The sequence below is a fragment of the Caloenas nicobarica genome, chromosome 6, assembly GCF_036013445.1.
Source record: "Caloenas nicobarica isolate bCalNic1 chromosome 6, bCalNic1.hap1, whole genome shotgun sequence".
Taxonomy (NCBI): domain Eukaryota; kingdom Metazoa; phylum Chordata; class Aves; order Columbiformes; family Columbidae; genus Caloenas; species Caloenas nicobarica.
This window is the reverse complement of record NC_088250.1, coordinates 33,641,080-33,660,022: the sequence shown is the minus strand read 5'-3', so window position 1 is coordinate 33,660,022 and position 18,943 is coordinate 33,641,080. Positions and strand designations below refer to the sequence as shown.

Sequence of the window (18,943 nt, the reverse complement as noted above, 5' to 3'; positions counted from 1 at the left end):
GAGAAATACAGCTGCTGCTTGTGTCATGGGATCTTTCCCTTCCCGGTATGAGGTTAAGCTGCAAAATAGTGCTGTGCCAACCTGGTTTCATACCTGGAATTGAAGAAGTCATGGTTTGATCTCTGAAGAGCAATGTACAAAATTTGCTGAGTGACTAAGAAAGTATTTTTTATTTTACTTTTTTCTGTCTAGTGAATAGCTGATGTTATTTGTAGTAACAGTTGTTAGCGAGAAAACATATTTCATCTGGAAATTTTAGTGACTGATCTAACTAAGGGCAATTGAATTTGGCCCTGGTTAATGTATGGTAAGACAGGAGACAGAACAAATGGGAAGAGGTGAGCCCAGATGGAAAAACATCTTGAAGCTTTTGATGAATTAATTATCTAACTAATTAGCTGGCAGTCTTGCAAGAAGAAGGGATGGAATTTTGCCATATGCTTAGGAAATGAAGAAGTCTGATAGGTCCTATGCTGAGATGTAGCTGTCAGCCATGATGATGGTGGAGCCGGATGATTAGCCATTCTACCTGTGTGGGTGCACAGGACCACACAGGTTTCTGTGTCAGTAGAACTGCTACTTACCCCTCTGCATAGAGCAAGAAGTGCAGTTGAGTGGTCACTGCCAGAGTTCTGCAGGCAGCAGCGTTTCCCAAATGTCTGAAGGTCTCCTTCTGGGCATTGTCCGAAATGCCTTAGGCTTCTTGTAGCTCATATTGTCTCTGTGAAAGGTAAGGAAGACTGTCATCTTATTAAGTGGGAGTGCTGAAGCTGTTCTGAGTTGGAATCGTTGTTTATGTATTTGTTGGTCAGAGAGTCTGTGGAAGGAAGTATGTGACGATTTCCTCAGTTCATAGGTGGGACACTCACCTCTACTGGAAGAAACCAGTGCTTGTTGTACGGATGTATTTTTTCACCAGAAGTATATTCGTACAGATGCCTTTTTTGTTTCCTTTCCAGCTGCATCTGCACAGTAGCTTTAGAGTTTGGTTGGTACCTTCCCTCAATTAGATGTTTGTCCTGATGGTGTAATGAGAAATCTGTTGGTCATGCCATTAGTCACACTCCACTGTTTCTTTCCTTCAAGACAAGATGCTGGATTCTGGACATTATCTTTTTATCTTGAAAAATTCATTTCAGGAGCTATTAAAACTTTTGTAAGGGTAAATTGTGGTTACAAAGCCCACTGACATTTGCAGCTTGCATTACGTAGGTCTATTATTATTGATGGTAAAATCTATTTTTACTGGTGGTATCAATCAAGAAGTCAAACAAATCTGCCATATTCAAACTCTGGAGGATTAATTAGAAAGATTCACTCATTAAGTAAGGAATATAAGTCCCTGATATATTAACCATTATGGGATAGGCATCCAATTTTTCCCTATGATAAATATCAAGACAATTTTAAAGACTGCGCTAACTAATTTTCCTTTGTTTTATTTGTTAGTGAGTTCTGCTATTATTTCACATCAGGTAATGTGGAAATATTAGGCTGGGGATCTGCAAATTTGTGCCCTATAGGACAGTGTTACCTTCTCATGGCTTTTAAACTGTGGCCACACTACACTAAGAAGTGTGACCCAGGCCAACAAGTACCTGGTTGTGGTACAGAGTGGGGAGACATACCTTCAGCTTGAGAGAAGCATGACATGAGTGAGTAATGTTGCTTCTAGACCCAAGATGGTTCCATCTTATATTGGGGAACAGCAGTGGCAACACCTTACACCTATATGGTTAGTGTTTGTATAATAATAAGAACTTGTTGCATGGTAAGCTACCTTATTCATATAAAAATAAGTTAATCTATGTGTAAGTTAGAGAAAGAACTAATGCTAGATTAATTCTGCCTTAACATCAGGTTTGAGAGAAATTTACCTCTCTCAGTTTGGTAGCTTTTCTCTTCAAGTGAGACTGATGACTGGTTCCGGAGAAGGTTTTGTCAGCAAGGGCTGCAGCTCTATTTCTCTTCCACCTAAAGAAAACTGGGCTTTTGGATATAAGTACAAGTCTGAGCTTTGGTGTCTGGATGAATTTCTAGGACACATGGAAACATCTGGTAGTGACTGAGCAGAATTGCAACCCTGGACTTCAGCAGGGCCGACTTTGGCCTTTTCAAACAGTTGCTGGAGGGAATCCCGTGGGCAAGGCTGCTTGAAGGTAAAGGCGCCCAAGATAGTTGGTTAACTTTCAGGGACTGCTTCTACCAAGCTCAAGATCAGTGCATCCCGACGCGCAGGAAGTCAAGGAAGGGAGCCAGGAGACCTGCGTGGTTAAACAGGGAACTGCTGGGCAAACTCAAGTGGAAGAGGAGGGTTTACAAATCATGGAAGGAGGGGCTGGCCACTTGGGAAGAATATAAGGCTGTTGTCAGAGGATGTAGGGAGGCAACTAGGAAAGCTAAGGCCTCCTTAGAGTTAAACCTGGCGAGAGGGGTCAAGGACAACAGGAAGAGGTTCTTCAAATACATGGCAGATAAAACTAACACCAGAGGCAATGTAGGCCCACTGATGAACGGGGTGGGTGCCCTGGTGACAGAAGATACAGAGAAGGCAGAATTACTGAATGCCTTCTTTGTCTCTGTCTACTCTGCCGGAGGCTGTCCTGAGGAGCCCCGTACCCCTGAGGCCCCAGAGGAAGGCAGGGCAATGGAGGAGTCTGCCTCAGTTGATGAGGACTGGGTTAGGGAGCAATTAAGCAATCTGGACATCCATAAATCCATGGGTCCAGATGGGATGCACCCGCGGGTGCTGAGGGAGCTGGCTGAAGTCATTGCTGGACCGCTCTCCATCATCTTTGCCAAGTCTTGGGAAACGGGAGAGGTGCCTGAGGACTGGAGGAAAGCAAATGTCACTCCGGTCTTCAAAAAGGGCAAGAAGGAGGACCCGGGCAACTATAGACCGGTCAGCCTCACCTCCATCCCTGGGAAAGTGATGGAACACCTTATCCTTGGTGCCATCTTAAGACATATCAAGGATAAGGGGGTCATCAGGGACAGTCAACATGGCTTCACCAAGGGGAAGTCGTGTTTGACCAACCTCATAGCCTTTTATGAAGACGTAACAAGGTGGATTGACGATGGCAGAGCAGTGGATGTGGTCTACCTTGACTTCAGCAAAGCATTTGACACCGTCTCCCACAGCATCCTCACGGCAAAACTGAGGAAGTGTGGACTGGATGATCGGGTAGTGAGGTGGACTGCAAACTGGCTGAAGGAGAGAAGCCAGAGAGTTGTGATCAATGGGGCGGAGTCTGGTTGGAGGCCTGTATCTAGTGGAGTGCCTCAAGGGTCAGTTCTGGGACCAATACTGTTCAATATATTCATCAATGACTTGGATGAGGGAATTGAGTGTACTATCAGCAAGTTTGCTGATGACACCAAGCTGGGAGGAGTGGCTGACACGCCAGAAGGCTGTGCTGCCATCCAGCGAGATCTGGACAGGCTAGAGAGTTGGGCGGGGAAAAATTTAATGAAATATAACAAGGGGAAATGTAGAGTCTTACATCTGGGCAGGAACAACCCCAGGTTCCAGTACAGGTTGGGGAATGACCTATTAGAGAGCAGTGTAGGGGAAAGAGACCTGGGGGTCCTGGTGGACAGCAGGATGACCATGAGCCAGCACTGTGCCCTTGTGGCCAAGAAGGCCAATGGCATCCTGGGGTGTATTAGAAGGGGGGTGGTTAGTAGGTCCAGAGAGGTTCTCCTTCCCCTCTACTCTGCCCTGGTGAGACCTCATCTGGAATATTGTGTCCAGTTCTGGGCCCCTCAGTTCAAGAAGGACAGGGAACTGCTGGAGAGAGTCCAGCGCAGGGCCACAAAGATGATTAAGGGAGTGGAGCATCTCCCTTATGAGGAAAGGCTGAGGGAGCTGGGTCTCTTTAGCTTGCAGAAGAGGAGACTGAGGGGTGACCTCATTAATGTTTATAAATATATGAAGGGCGGGTGTCACGAGGATGGAGCTAGGCTCTTCTCAGTGACAACCAACAGTAAGACAAGGGGTAATGGGTTCAAGCTGGAACACAAGAGGTTCCACTTAAATGTGAGAAGAAACTTCTTCTCAGTGAGGGTGACAGAGCACTGGAACAGGCTGCCCAGGGAGGTTGTGGATTCTCCTTCTCTGGAGACATTCAAAACCCGCCTGGACGCCTTCCTGTGTAACCTCACCTAAGTTTTCCTGCTCTGGCAGGGGGATTGGACTAGATGATCTTTTGAGGTCCCTTCCAATCCCTAACATTCTGTGATTCTGTGATTCTGTGACTCTGCCAGGGCTAACCAGCCTCTGGTGGAGAAGCTGGCCCTACTCTGGCAGAGCCCAAAGCCCTTGTTCACCCACGCTCACTGCTGGTGTGCAGGGTGAGCGATCGCATGGTGACCTCCACACAGCTCTAGGCAAACTGCTGCTGCCCAGTTGGTGAGTAAAAAGCTTCAACTGTTGGCGATGCGCTACCCTGCAATCAGAGGAGTGATTAAGTGTGGATATGCCCATGAAAAAGGCTTCAGCAGAGCACCAAAGGGAAAAAGTAGAATATTTTTTTCTGTAATTTAGTGGCTTTTCTCTGCCTGTAGTGTTGGAAATTATTAAAGACACACAGGGGCCCTCTCCAGCTATCGGCACCAGGTTTGCCAGTCAGCTGTGGGATTAGATGTCTCTATGCTGTCACAGATGTCTGCCATCTGGAACTTGCTGCTCAGACTGGGTGCTCTGCTTAAGACCTCAGCCTGAAATAAAATCATGTAATTGTGAAACATGTTGCAAACAATAAATAAGTGTTGTGGAAGAAATTAATTTAGGAGGAGGTTCATGAAAAAATAGTTTAGAGGCTGACAAATATGGAAGAAGGGGAAGGATTAGTACTGTAGGTGCAACATCTCTAAGAAAACAAAAAGTCAAATAATTTTGAAGGCCATAGATTTTGATATTAATCCACAATTACAGCATTATTAACAAATGATCTTAGCTAAAAATTAATTTTAAATATTTTAAAAATACTTGGGAAGTAGGTGGTGAAGAGAAGACTTTAAAAAGTGCATAATAATAATTTTCATATAAGATAGCATAGCTTGGTTCCACTTTGTGCCCTTTTCAATTTATTTTCTTATCGTCATGCCTGAAAGCTGTGAAAGCATTTTGGGCACAACGCTACCGATGTATTCATGAGAATACTTGTCTGATACACCCTCAGCAACTACTCTTTTAGCAGTATTGGAAGATTCAGTACTTGCATTCAACATTTTTGTATTCATGATGTAATAATTAGCCTGAAGTGTATACTAAGAAAAGCCCTTTTACTTGATCCCAAATACCTGAGTGGAGATAGACTGGCAAGGGAAATTTTTGGTTTATGTGACATTGCCTAAGACACAATACACAAAGTGATGAAGTATGTCAGGTCCCCACCCTGGAAACCTTTGGATTTTACTTACTGGAGTCAGGATTTTAGGCTCATGTATTTGCAAGATTCTGCTCCAGTAATTGTTTGTTTGTTTGTTTGTTTTGATCAATAGCTCTTATCTCAGTGTCATGATTTGCTATCTCCCTTGCAGTATTTAAGAGTTTAAGTCTCTCTTATAGGAAAAGTAGTAGTCTGAGTTTTCTCCAGCCACCTGCTCTCTCTTTCACTCAGTTTTAAAGACTTCTCTTGCTTCTGGGGCCTGATGTAGGATGCTTTGCATGTTTAAGATGAGGAGTAGTTCCGTTTCCACTCTTAGCTGGTGTGCTCATGATAATCTACATAAAACCAGTGTCCATTTTCCTCCTAAACTAATTTTTCACATTTGATGCCACCTCAGGCAGCAGCAGGAGTATGGAGTGGCGTTGTGGCCACAGCAGGCAAACGGGAGCTGAGGACTAACTGGGGAGAAAAAGCCCAGTTCAGTGTTCTCTGGTAGAACCATAGTTGGGGACATGCTGCTTCTGGACGAAGCTGGTGAGGGGTCTGGAGTGCAAGTCTGATGAGGAGCAGTTGATGGAACTGGGGCTGTTTAGCCTGGGGAAAAGGAGGCTGAGGGTAGAACCTATTGCTGTCTACAGCTACCTGAAAGGAGGTTGGAGCATGGAGGGTGTTGGTCTCTTCTCCCAAGTAGCAAGTGATAGGACAAGAGGAAATGGCCTCAAGTTGTGCCAGGGGAGGTTTAAATTGGATACTAGGAAAAAATTCTTCACGGAAAGGGTTGTCAGGCATTGGAACAGGCTGCCCAGGGCAGTGGTGGAGTCACCATCCCTGGAGGTGTTTAAAAGGCGTTTAGACGAGGTTCTTAGGGACATGGTTTAGTGCTAGAGTTAGGTTATGGTTGGACTCGATGATCCTGAGTCAAACCGAAATGATTTTATGGTCACAGCTTTTTCAGGGGGACACAAAGCCAAGATACTGGCCGCAGGTCAGCATGGGGTGTGCAAACACTGGACAAAAGTGAGCAAGATGTAGTCACAATCTTGTGAACAAAATTAATTTCAGGTGGTGATCTGTTACAATTTCAGTCTTTTCAGAGTTATTATATGAGGTATATTTGTAGCATATCAATATACTGGGAAGAAGAGTTCACGATGAGTATGCCTTGTAGAAATGTCTTTCTTGGCTGCGTTGCTCTAGCAGTAATGGAAGATGAGAGATTGGCTTTCATGACTATAGAACATACTTGCACTTAATTGAATCCACAGCTTGGATTTACAGAGAGCAAAGCAAGGAGCCTCTCAGGCCACGATGAGTGGCTTTCACAATAATGTTGTCACTCCTGTTATAACTCTGCTGCCTGTTTTGTTTTAACTCTAGGTCCTTATTTCCAAGAGGTGAAAGAGTTAATTACAAATGAGCACTTTGGCATGGTCAGGAATGCAGTCCTGGCTGCAGGGCTTAGGCAGGATCAGTGCAGGACATGTGCGCAAAGCAGTTCCTATCAATACAAACAGTAGTTTGTGGGCTTTATGTGGAAAATGGCACCTCCAGAAATATAACAAATACTCAAACTTCCAGATGAGATCAAATGACTAACCATAATGGTGAATCTTTTCAAGACGTTTTTACAGCCTCAAGTGTGGGCATATTGATCTTTCCGAATGCTTCAGGCAGTGCAGAGCGATGTTTGCCAGTATACCAACCCTAAATCATCGTTGTGCATTTACATGCTGTTTAGTTACGTGGAGGAACACGAACAGTTGTATTGCATAAAATGTTTTGCGAAGGAACATAAATTCATCATTTTTAATGATACATTCAAGTGCGCTGTGACCTCGAGGCTTGCTAGGGAGAGAGCCACTGGGTGGCTTTGAAGTTTTTCAAGAAGTTTAAAATGTCCCAATCCATATGTTAAAAAGAAATATTATACATTGGAGTAGCTTTCAGAGTTGAAAGAACGCATGCCACGAATGATGAGGAGAGAAGGGAAACTTCGATGACAAAGTAGACTAAGAGGATTGTGGGGGTGTTCAGAGGGTGGCTGAGAACTGTTTGAGGATGGAAACACAGCCGCTTTATGAAATGAATGGAGAATAAAGCCAAGGAAGGCAGCAATCAGTGGCACAACAGTGAGTATTCCTTCTGAGATATTTACTTATCTGAAATGTGTCAAATGGAATTAGCAATGCCTGCTAATAGTAATAACAGGATTAAAGACCTTTTTATGATTCAGTCATAAAACAAGTAGTTCTTAATCCTGCACTTTATCTGGCAATGATGGCTTTAAATGAAAGTTTTTCATTGCAGAGACTAGACACTGTGGGTATCTTCACCATTAAAAATAAAAACGGCCTGAAAAGGTGGGAGAGAAGCAAAAACGATACTTCTGATCTTCAAAAATGAATTAGATTGAACTCATTTAATTAAAGAAGCTTAAATAAAATAGAATAATTTGATCAAGTAGGCTTTTTTTTTAATCTCCTGGAAGGAGCTTTTTATATAAGAGACTGTCAACTGTTAAGAAATCACTTCTTACTCAGCAATAGTCTGGTTCGCACTGCTTATACCATCTGTAATTTAGACTGATAGGAATATTTTTAGTTCACTTAAATAGCAAGTATTTGACTAAATTATTTATTTTTCTTGGTTAAGCAGTTAGCCATGACTTGTTATTACTTGTATCTGTTTCTTTTAACTTACAAAAAAAGGTAGATTTTTACTGTAGAAATATACATTGACAAGAAGCGTTTGTCAATACTTCAAAAGCTTGCTATGTCCATCTTCCTCTAATCCTTGTTTTCTTTTGGTGTTAATGCTGGGTCATATGTCACATTCCCATAAATTCTTAATGGTATCAAATGTTATTTATAAAACTATAAACGTAATTACTGGTCAGTACATTTTGGATTATTCGAACTGGATCAACTATTTTTACTTCAGGTTTGAACTTACTGCTCAGTTTTGAATTTCTGACGAAAAAGTACTTTGTTCCAAGTCACCCTTGATTCTCAGTAATGGTGAAAATGGTTGCATTGCTCATGGTATGAACAAAACTCAGCTTTATTGCTTTATGCAGCAGGAATCGTGAGGTGCCTACTGTTAAAAATCAAGAAATGGCATTAGCTTGAGGACTTACAGGGAAATCTGTTTCAGATGGTAATTTAGAAGCAAAGAGAACAGCAGTAATAGTGACAATAATACTTTGCTCTCTGGTTAGTATTTTCCCATAAGTCGTTTATCATAGAAGTACAGGAGAATGATAAATGACTAGGCTTTTAAAATGCTCTTTGGTGGAAATATATTTACTTCATGGCAGCAGTCCCTGAGACTCTGTATATCAGTGTACATTTATGAAATTATGGAACAGAAATTTCTAATGTGCGTTGCTTCTCTAGTGGTGTTAGCTGCATTTTCTTAATGTGAATCAAGTTTGGTGCGTAATATTGGTATTAGGTTGATGCCATTGTTAAGCTGTGCAAGTGCACATGTGGTCATTGTAATTTAGTAATAAAGCAAAGAAAAAGTCTACAACTCTGAGAAAATGATAGCTCAAATACGAGTCTAGTCACAGGCATTGACAACTCAGGACAACGAGGAATGCAGGAGTAGAGACAAAAAGGATCAAGAACATTGTTACAGGAAAAGCTAATAGATGTGGTTCTGCTTTTTAATACCTGTGGGACAGCACGTACCTAAATTGTGTTGCAGTGAAGTGCTTGAGGGTCTCCTGGCTGATAGGAGAAAAGCAGAGACATAGCCCATCGTGACATGTGTCTGAGAATGCAAGAATTTCCATGTCATAAACCTTCCTCATCATCACTGTATTTGTCTCCCGCCCTTTTTGCCATCCCCATCCTCCTCCATAGTCTTTTTTTTTTTTTTTTTTTTTTTTTTTGGAGGTGGGGCAGGGGAGAGTGGTTGGCGTTTGTCTTTATTGTATTTTGTCATGGAGCCTGGAGCTCAGCTTCACAAAAAGGGTGAACTTGAAAACCTTCGCAACAAAGCGAGCAGGGACAGAAAAGCAGACAAGGCTGAGAAGCGGCGTGAAGGAGGAAAGGTCAGTCTGTCTAGTATGCTGCTCGCAGGAAGAGGAGGAGGAGCCTACACTTGAAAATAAAGAGCATTTATATAACACACTTGAGGTAAAATGTGTGTCAGAGTCAAACATAGTGTTAGCAAGCTGAGAGAAGTTAACAGCAGTCTGCTGTTTATTTTTACTTTTCCAGTAAGTTCTCACACCATGATAGAAAGCTGTGACTTACATTTATGATGTATGTACTGTGCTGTATGTACTTGCAGGAGTGTGTCTTAATTTCACAGCTAGAAAAACAGATTAATTCCATTCTATATAATAAAATAATGGAAAATTTCTTTATCTGTTCAACTGTTATAAAACTTGTCTCCTGTGCAATTCTGAGGAATGTAATAATATTTCTTAAAGTGAATTGAAACATTTCAACTGGGAAGACAATTTCAAAGGAAGAATTTGGCTTCACATAAGTATTAAGAGTTTGCTTAGTTTGTCCAAATAGATAATAAAAAGAAATATGAAGCCAGTGTTGGTGAAAACTCATGCTGAATTATTCTGTAGACTGTTCTGAGCCTGAGGAAATTATTCACAGCTGAACATTCATTTATATCTACCAAAATGTTCTTTTTTTTCTCCTTCCCTCTTACCTCATCCAGATTTATATTTTTGAAAATAACATCTACTATCAGCCTGATGTAAAGAGTAGCTCATTGCGCCTGACATCTTCAGGAAAAGAAGGAATTATTTTTAATGGAATTGCAGACTGGTTATATGAAGGTAAGTCAGACAAACATATCTGTTTATCAAAACAGATGAGAAGTTCTTGTACAGACCCAACAGCACAAATCTATTCATTTCAGAAAATGGTGTCTAAGGCAGTTTTTTCTTCTGTGCCTTGTCATTTTCTTGCAAGATTGCCTTTGTATCTATTCATACTTTGTATTGACTGCCGTTTTGCATATAACAATATTTTCTGAGAAAGAAGAATTTGTTTTCAACCAGAATGCATCAAATGCATTATGAAGACTAGGTAGCATGTAAAAAATGCTACAGTAGTGAAATCTTGATGTGGAATTTTACTGCCAACTTCAGTGAGACTAGCATTTCAAACAGAGCTCTTCAAATAAAACTAAACACCCTGTATGTTTTTCTTATCTAGAATAACTCCATTCATACCTCTGGAGCTATTCTGGGTTTACAATGCAGCTGAGGAGGGAAAGGACTCAAGTTTGTTGCTTTTGTGAACAAGTGCTGATCTGCTTACAGTTAAAGCATCCTAATGGAAGAGGGCATGGAATAATCGTAGCATAGAAGCAGATTTGGCTACGTTTTCTTTTTTACTGCTGGATACACAGTGAAAGGTGATCAAAGATGATACTGCCTGGTGCCTCACTTCTGTTTTACCAGTGTCTCTCCTTCAGCCTCAGTGGTGGTTGTGCCGTGTGTTAGCGTGACTGACGAGAGACTCCAGCCCCTCAAGCCAGGCAGTAACATTGTGCTTGACTTTAAAGAAAATGTGAGTGTTTTGACAAGATCTAAAAGTGTCGTGCTGTTACCTCAGCAGTGGCCGCTACTTTTGCTTAAATCAACCTGGGCTGGACTGCTGGAAAACCGGCTGTTGCTGGCAGGCAGTGCCAAAACGGAGTGGAGGACAAGCTCAGCCTGTGGTATCCTCTGGCTTCTGAAGCCACCTTCTGCATAGTAACACAGAATGTTTCCCTCTGCATCAGTAATGCTTTTAAAATAACAATAAATAATTTTTTAAAATGGAAGCAGATTATCCAGCTTGGTACAACTTAGGGACAAAGGAAATCTTTGGAATGGCATATCATTTTTATATGCACTTCGTATTCTTCAAATCTAACATGGCTTCATACAAATTGAAGAATTTAAGCATATGTAGCTCATTGAAGTGGATATGGTATATCAAGTTTTTGCTGAAACAAAGTTAGTAAGAGTCACGGTCGTGGATGCGACAAGGCAACTGTGGCTCCAGTTCTGCAAGCATTTTGAGGACACTTGTTCAGAAGAGGGCAGCCCATGTTTCTCTTCTCTTTCATGTGCAGCGTGGAGCTCCAGTGAGTGACATATCGTGAAGGATCATTATCCAGCTCTGCTCCACAGAACAAAATGTGACATGAGATTCCTTAAAAAACATTCCTTCCTAGTCTGCAAAGGATGATATCTTAGAATAATTCAGTTTGGGAGGGACCACAAAAGGTTACCTAGTGCAACAGATCAGTTCTGGTATTTGCCAGGTGTTTTATTGGAGCTGTCTGGAAGGGATGGAGTACATCCCGTTTAAGAATTATACAGATTGAAGTTTAAGACACATTTTAATGGAAGGAATGTCAGGATATTTATATGATTTGAACCTCTGCATTCATGAGATCTACATTTAGGAACTAAAAAGAATCAAAACTAATCTCTTTTATTTGAAACATGCCAATATGCTTTTTTATTTTATATTTAAGTTTGCCTGTGTGTCTCAGTATCTGGAAGAGGTTGATGTGGATTTTTTTGGTAACTTCATTTATTTTAAAGATCAACAATGCTGTTGTTAAAACAAATTACTTTTCCTTTAAGCTGCAAACACTTCATCATGAACAGAAAAAGCAAATGGGGTAACTTGGAAAGAGTAGGAGCAGCTGGGACAATAATGGCAAGGACGCTTGTCTGGGGTTATGCTTCGGCTTCTCTGTGTATGCCCATCCTTCGTATAGACACACTTTATTAATTAACATTTGGGGACGGAAAGGCTTTAAAGCTTCATAGAACTTCTTTAGTTGACAACAAAACACAACAGGCTTCTCCATATGCCTGTGAACACATGGATACATAAGCTTCATACAGGGCTGATTTTCAAGAAGGCTGTGAGCTTGCTACTTCTTTTTTGAAAAGGAAGCCAGGTGTATTTGTCCAAATATCTTATACTGCCACATCAGTTAAAGCCTCAGTTTGTTCTTCTTATTCCCTGTCTCTTCAGCTGTACACATACCTTTGTCATGAGAAGGAAACGCAAAAAGTGTCCAGTCTGGGACTAGAAAGTTTCTGCAATGGTGTGAAACATGATGCACATCTCAAAGCTTTCCTCCTGATGCATGTCCTAAAGCCTTCCTTAAGTGATTTTGCCCATTCTTTTCTGAGTTTTTTAATCCCTGGCCCAAATAGCTGTTGCATTTCCCAACATACAGAGAATTCTCTAGGTTTCCAGGGATGCAGGCAGTTGGCTTTTCTCCATAAGTCAGGTTGGAAGGGAATTCTGCCTCTACCAGTTTGAGGAGCACTGTCAGTGTCTCTTGGCATGAATAACGCACTGCTTCCTTCCCATCAACCATTGTTTAATTTAGACCAGTCTTCTATATTCAGTAGAATTTTTAATAGCATCAGAAGCTGAGCAGGCTGAATATTGTCCCGATGAACTTAAGAGATTTTCAGCTGAGTTGGGAACTGTTCCTCCTTTTGACTTCATTTGTTTTCTTCTATCATTTGCATGAGTTTGCGATTAGCATTTTACCTTACACAAGCATTTGGGAATAGCTTTTCTTTGTGTGGATAACCTTGTTTGAATGCAAACAGTAATATTTCAAAACAAATACAATTGTGATTTGTGCTATCTGATATTCACCATTCATTTTCTGCTGTTCTCCTGTGTAAAACATTTTAGTGATCCAGCCAAGGAGAGAAGCATGACCCAGAATATATGACTTTTAATATAGACCCCACCTTCGTTGCACCTAACCTTAGATCATGCAACCCATTAAGCCGCTTCAAAACTTTCAGAATTTGATTAGCTTCTTGGAGAGTCTCCATTGACAATTTAAGTAGTTTTGTGGGTATGCTCTTAAATTAGGTATGCAGTCAATTAGTTTTCAAGCCAAATTGTGAGCAAATTCTGCTCACAAACAAGTCAGCAGTTCGAACACGTATTGAAAAAGATTCTTTCACAAGAGTAAGGCAGAATACCTGCACAGGGTGAATCTGGAATGGGTCAGGAGCTAATTTACTGGGATTCCAGGAGTTTGGGTGTTGCTTCTATGGTTGTTAATGTTTTGTTTCTTTCTAATATGAAATATAATGACAATAAATGTAAGAAAACATTGCAGGACATTTTGGAGAACTACTCTGATTGGGAGGTCAAATAAAATTTGCATAAAAATATAAAGTTTTGTTTGGATTTTCAAAAAGTTACATTGCAGAAAAACTGAAGTTTTGAAGAATTAAAGCTGACCATTAGACTGAGACAAGAAAGCCAAAATATTGTACTCCAGATAATTGTTATTTAAATATCACTGTGGGAAGATCTGTGTGTTGCCAGGTGCTGCAGCTCAGATAAATCAGGTGTATTAAAGTTTTATATTAAAAAAAAAAAAAAAGACAATCCTAAAAAACCCGTATATTAAAATGGTCCAAAGCACTTAAAAATTAATTAAACACATCTAATGGAATGCAATGGAACTAAACATATGGCAGTTACAATCATCTTTCACATTTAGATGATTTATTGATGTCAGTGAAAGTATTAATTTGGGGAAAATGGTTAAAGTTTGGTCTTTTGATATGCCTTGTTATCCAAATATTCAACCCAGGATAATGTGAAATTACTGAAACTACAACAAATGCATTTCAAGTAGGTACAGAAAGAACAAATCAGCGTCAACTGAATGAGCTGGAAACTATGTGACAGTTATTTTTATGGACCCTAAGGAGATCTGGTTTTGCAGAGGAACTTCTTCATTCCCACGTTGCCCACTGGTGGTCTCCAGATGGTGAAAGACTCGCGTTCCTCACCATAAATGACTCTCTGGTACCGAACATGGTGATTCCCCGATTTACTGGAGCTATCTATCCAAAAGGAAAGCAGTATCCGTATCCTAAGGTAAGATGAATGGGAGTGCAGCCCCACCTCCTCTTCCTTGCACAGTGATAGTATTCAACCACATGGACTGACTGTTTCTAGGCACTAACAGAGTCTGCTTGTGTTTGTGTTGCTTTTCAGGAAATATTAATTACATTTTTTTTTCAGTAGACTGTAACACCTTTTACTGGATAGAAACTATCGGGTGAGGGAGCAGAAGACAAATTGATTTGTAGTAATTTTGGAACTGATATATTGCTTGGTAAAATCAATCCAGCACTTCTGGGAGAAGAGTAATATGTTTAAAGGACTGCACAGAAAAAAAAAGATACTGTCATAACTGCACTGGAGTCATATGCACTGTGTGCACAGCGCAGGGCTTGTTTCCTTGCAGTTACATAGATCTCAGCAAATTTTGCTCTTGTTAATAAATCTGACAGACTGGCTTTGAATAAGCTAAACCACATTAAAATCTTTTCCTGGCCATCAAAATGGGGGAGGGGGGGGGGGGGTGGAAAATAGAACTATCACTGAATTTCAGATTTAGAGACGAGTTTTCAGATTTGTGTTGGAAAGTGAAAGAACAGCCCAGACGGGGATAATGTCTGAAATTGCCCCCAGTTTTCTGGGGATTTCCTGATTAGGTGCCTCCCTAGCTGTCGTTTTTGTGCTGAGCTCCAGCACTGATAGTGTCTTCCAGGTTGTCAGTTTATCCATCCTTTACATGCAATTTCGAAGTGCTCGAGTTCCTTTTGGTCAGGATATGTAGGTCCATGTATGTGGTGTTCCTTCGACATTTCAAAGGAAGTCCATTGAGGGCTTTAGAAATTATTACTCTTACCCTATCCTTGCTACTGTTTCTTGGAGATGGCTCTTTATTCTGGTTAGGTGGACAGTTAGACCATACCAGGTACTAAGAAACAGTGGCATGCATGATATAAAGATAATATATTTGCACTGCGAAGTAATACTGTGAAATAATGAAGTAACAGCATTTTTGAGGTAGCTTACATAGTTGCATTGGCAAAAGGCCTTGAGAGACAGAGCAAAGAAAAAAATATGGAATATTTTTAAAAGTCAGCTTTGTAAACAAGAAATGAGAACTTCCATTTCGTTAACAATGGTGCATAAAAGTGATACACAATACTACTTCAGTAATCTTATTAATGAAAAAAACATTATCTTTATTTAATGTCTCAATTTAATGCCAATTTAGCTACTCGTTAAACATCATTAATTAGTAATGAAGATTTTGGTATAGCAACAGAGGTGAAAAAAAAAAAGTTTGGTCTTTATTATAGAATGAAAGCACCAGAGAAAATTGTAACTATGATGAAAAAATAAAATGAAACACATATTTTAAGAGTCAGCTGGACAAAGTGCTCGGCCATCTTGTCTAGACTGTGCTTTTACCAAGACAGGTTGGATCAGATGATACTTGTGGTCCCGTCCAACCAAGTGTTCTATGGTTCTATGATTCTGTGTGTTTGTGAATACTGGAACATGCACATCTGTGTACATGTCATGGGCACAGACTTTATTCTTCAAATAAAAACATGAAAAAGGAAGTTTAAATTTTGTTAAATACGTTGAGAATGAAGTAGGATTTCAATGTAAAGGATTCTTGCACTACTGTACAAACGTTTGTGGTATTATACAGCATTTATGCCATGTAGGTTGTTGCGAGGCCTCTGAGTGGTGAAGGAGTTGAGGCTGTTCACCGTCGAGGGAGAGATGTGGATGTGAGAATCTTCTACTGAGGTAGAAAACCCACTTTCAGCTGCCCGTGTCCCTCAGGCTGCCTGAGCTCTCAGCCCCGCTGACCACAGCACCTCCCCAGCTGCGGGGACAGGCCTGTACCCAGCCAGAGCCACTGCTGTAGGGCTGGAATGGGCCTGGCCGTGCCCGCTGTGAAGTCATGCTTTAGATTGTCTCTCCACAACTTCTGCTCATAGAATCATAGAGTAGTTTGGGTTGGAAGGGACCTTCAAAGGTCATCTAGTCCAACCGCCCTGCCATGAGCAGGGACTTCTTCACCCAGACCAGGTTGCTCAGAGCCCCGTCCAGCCTGGCCTGGGACGTCTCCAGGGATGGGGCATCCACCACCTCTCTGGGCAACCTGGGCCAGTGTTTCACCGCCCTCATTGTAAAAAATTTCTTCCTCATGTCTAGCCTGAATCTCCCTTCCTTTCATTTAAAACCATCAACCCATGTCCTATCTCAACAGGCCCTGCTAAAACGTCTGTCCCTGTCTTTCTTATAGGCTCCTTTTAAGTGCTGATAGTAATGCTGGATGGTAATTACTCATGGCAGCCCTCCCACTGAGGGTGTTGCGATACCACTGTGCAGTCAATGAAAGGTTCAAAGGATATAAGGAGACTGCAGTTGTGTCCGCAGGACTTGATCTTTCAGTGTTTTTCTTCCACAGTTTTGCATTTGTGTAAGCTGTGTTCATGCAAAGGATGCCTTTGAAAGACCACATTTCTTTTGAGGCGAATGTAAAAGATTTTATGAAAAAAACACATTCCACGAGTCTAATTAAATCCATTTTCAAAACTTTTTTTAATACCAGTTAAAATATACAAATACTGCTTTCTTGTCCCCCATGTCACTCAGAAATGAGTGGATACAGCATTTAGACTGTCTATATTTTGTGGTAAGTCCAGTTTCTAAAGGGAGTATATGAATGTATAATATTTCAGCCAAGCTCTTTTGCATTTCCACGTACCCCCGTGAGAAGCCAGATATACAGCTTTGTAGTTTATTATGATTAAATCTGTAGAATCAGTGATTGTACCTTATCCTTCTAATATTAAACAGAAGTCAGACCCACTGAAAAACACTCTTTTCATCCCCCATATCCCAAGGATACTAGATCATGTTGTGTGACTCTTGTGATTTACGTGAAAAAGAAGCTTGAATATGATATAGCTAGGAGAGGGATGTGGGACTAGTATCATCTCCTCCTCAGCCCTGCAGAGCCTTGTCTTCTATCTCCAGTCCTTTCCCTTCATCTCAGGAACACCCCTCTGTAACAAGCCATATTACCAGGAGAAGGACGAGTCCCACCTCCCTGTAGATCATCAGGATTTATCAGGCTCTTCCCAGTGGATATATATCAAACTGCCATTTTATTATCCTTTAGCAACAAGAAGCATTTTGTTTCTCTTAGAGCTGGCCTGCCAAAGCAGTCGGGTCCTGATCAGGACCAAAAATAGAGATTTCCAACTCATCAAGCCAGGGAAGGAAGGCTGGGGGAGAAGGAAGAGGAGGAATGCTATCCCAGATATAGGTAGCATAGCTTTTTGGAAGAAGGGACAATAGTGTCTGGGAAAGACTTTGCTGGAGGCTGGATTTAGCTGCTGGTTTAGGAACTGGCTGTGGTTTTGCAGCTGACGTTACTGAACTGGGCCAAACCACTTCTAACATTGGTCACTTGCTCTGCTCAGGCAGGTTTGCCATCAGTAAAGGACAGTGAGAGAATTACTCAATGAATACTTTGTATTTTTATCTGTGTAATTCATATAGCTGCGAAAATATTTTTTTTTAATTTGAGATTGTTAAATTTTAATAATTTCTCATAATTATAGAGATACTGAGTTATGTTAATGAGTGAGTCTATTTAGCTGTCACTGATTCAGTGCCTTTTAAGCTCCTATTTTCTTTTTCTCAAAGGCAGGTCAAACAAACCCAACAGTAAAGCTGTTTGTAGTTAATCTGTATGGACCAGCGCACACACTGGAACTGATGCCACCTGACAGCTTTAAATCAAGGTATATAATTTCATTGTTGTGAAACTCATGTTTAATTTAACCTGACTGTCTCTCAGGCTAATCATTGCCTCTTTGCATCAGCACAACACTTATCTGGAATGCACTTGATCTCCATCACTGTAGCTGAACATAATAATGATAAAATAAAATACAGCTGTATAGGATTGGTGCTTCTCTTAAAGAAAATCACACGGATGTGGGATTTGCTCATGTCTGATATCCTGAGAAGCACCAATTTACTTGAAATATATGAAATTAAGAATCCTGAGGTGTGCTCAAGGGGGCTGAACACTGCCCTGGTTCTGAGGTTGTTATGGCATTCACTCCCAGTCTTTCCTTGTGGCATGCCAACTTGTTGCCTTCAGTTTCTGAAATGAGATCGCAGAATATAGAAGTATATTACGAATGCATAGAACATGTAATCAGTGTTTCCTCATTTAGAGAGAAATAGTCTGAACTTTTCAAATCCAGTAGGTTACATGAAGTTTTGTTTCTCCCCATGGCTGACAGATGCAGCGAGGTGGCAGAAGGCAAGATGCAATGACACCAGATCACATAGACTGATTAGAGTGGTGTTGTATTTTTTCAGGAGAAACTGCTTCAGAACTGCTGAGCTAATTTAACAGTCCTTTTGACTTTGGGGCTGAAGAAACAAGGTCTGGCTGAAAACAGTGAACCTCCTGCTAAAGTTACTACCTTAAGCTGAGCTCCTGATTACCTGTCCTCGCTTCAAGATGCATTGAAACTTTCCTTTAAGGGCAGGAAAAATTCCATACAAATATTCCAGCTTGTAGAAGAGCGGTCATCTCGATTAAATTCCCATTGTGGTTTCAGTGCACGCGCTAATGATCTTCTAACCCTAAATTATTATATAATATAGGTAATAATA

General features: G+C 40.9%; 1 protein-coding gene across 1 annotated transcript in view; it reads left to right on the top strand.

Annotated features, from left to right (window-relative positions):
• The window catches only part of DPP10 (dipeptidyl peptidase like 10), a 271,498-nt gene that overhangs the window by 206,916 nt on the left and 45,639 nt on the right, over window positions 1-18,943 (top strand). The window contains exons 8-10 of the mRNA XM_065637601.1: window positions 10,080-10,200; window positions 14,148-14,302; window positions 17,957-18,054. Of these exons, the coding sequence (XP_065493673.1) occupies window positions 10,080-10,200; window positions 14,148-14,302; window positions 17,957-18,054 (374 nt within the window). The remainder of the gene's footprint in view (window positions 1-10,079; window positions 10,201-14,147; window positions 14,303-17,956; window positions 18,055-18,943) is intronic.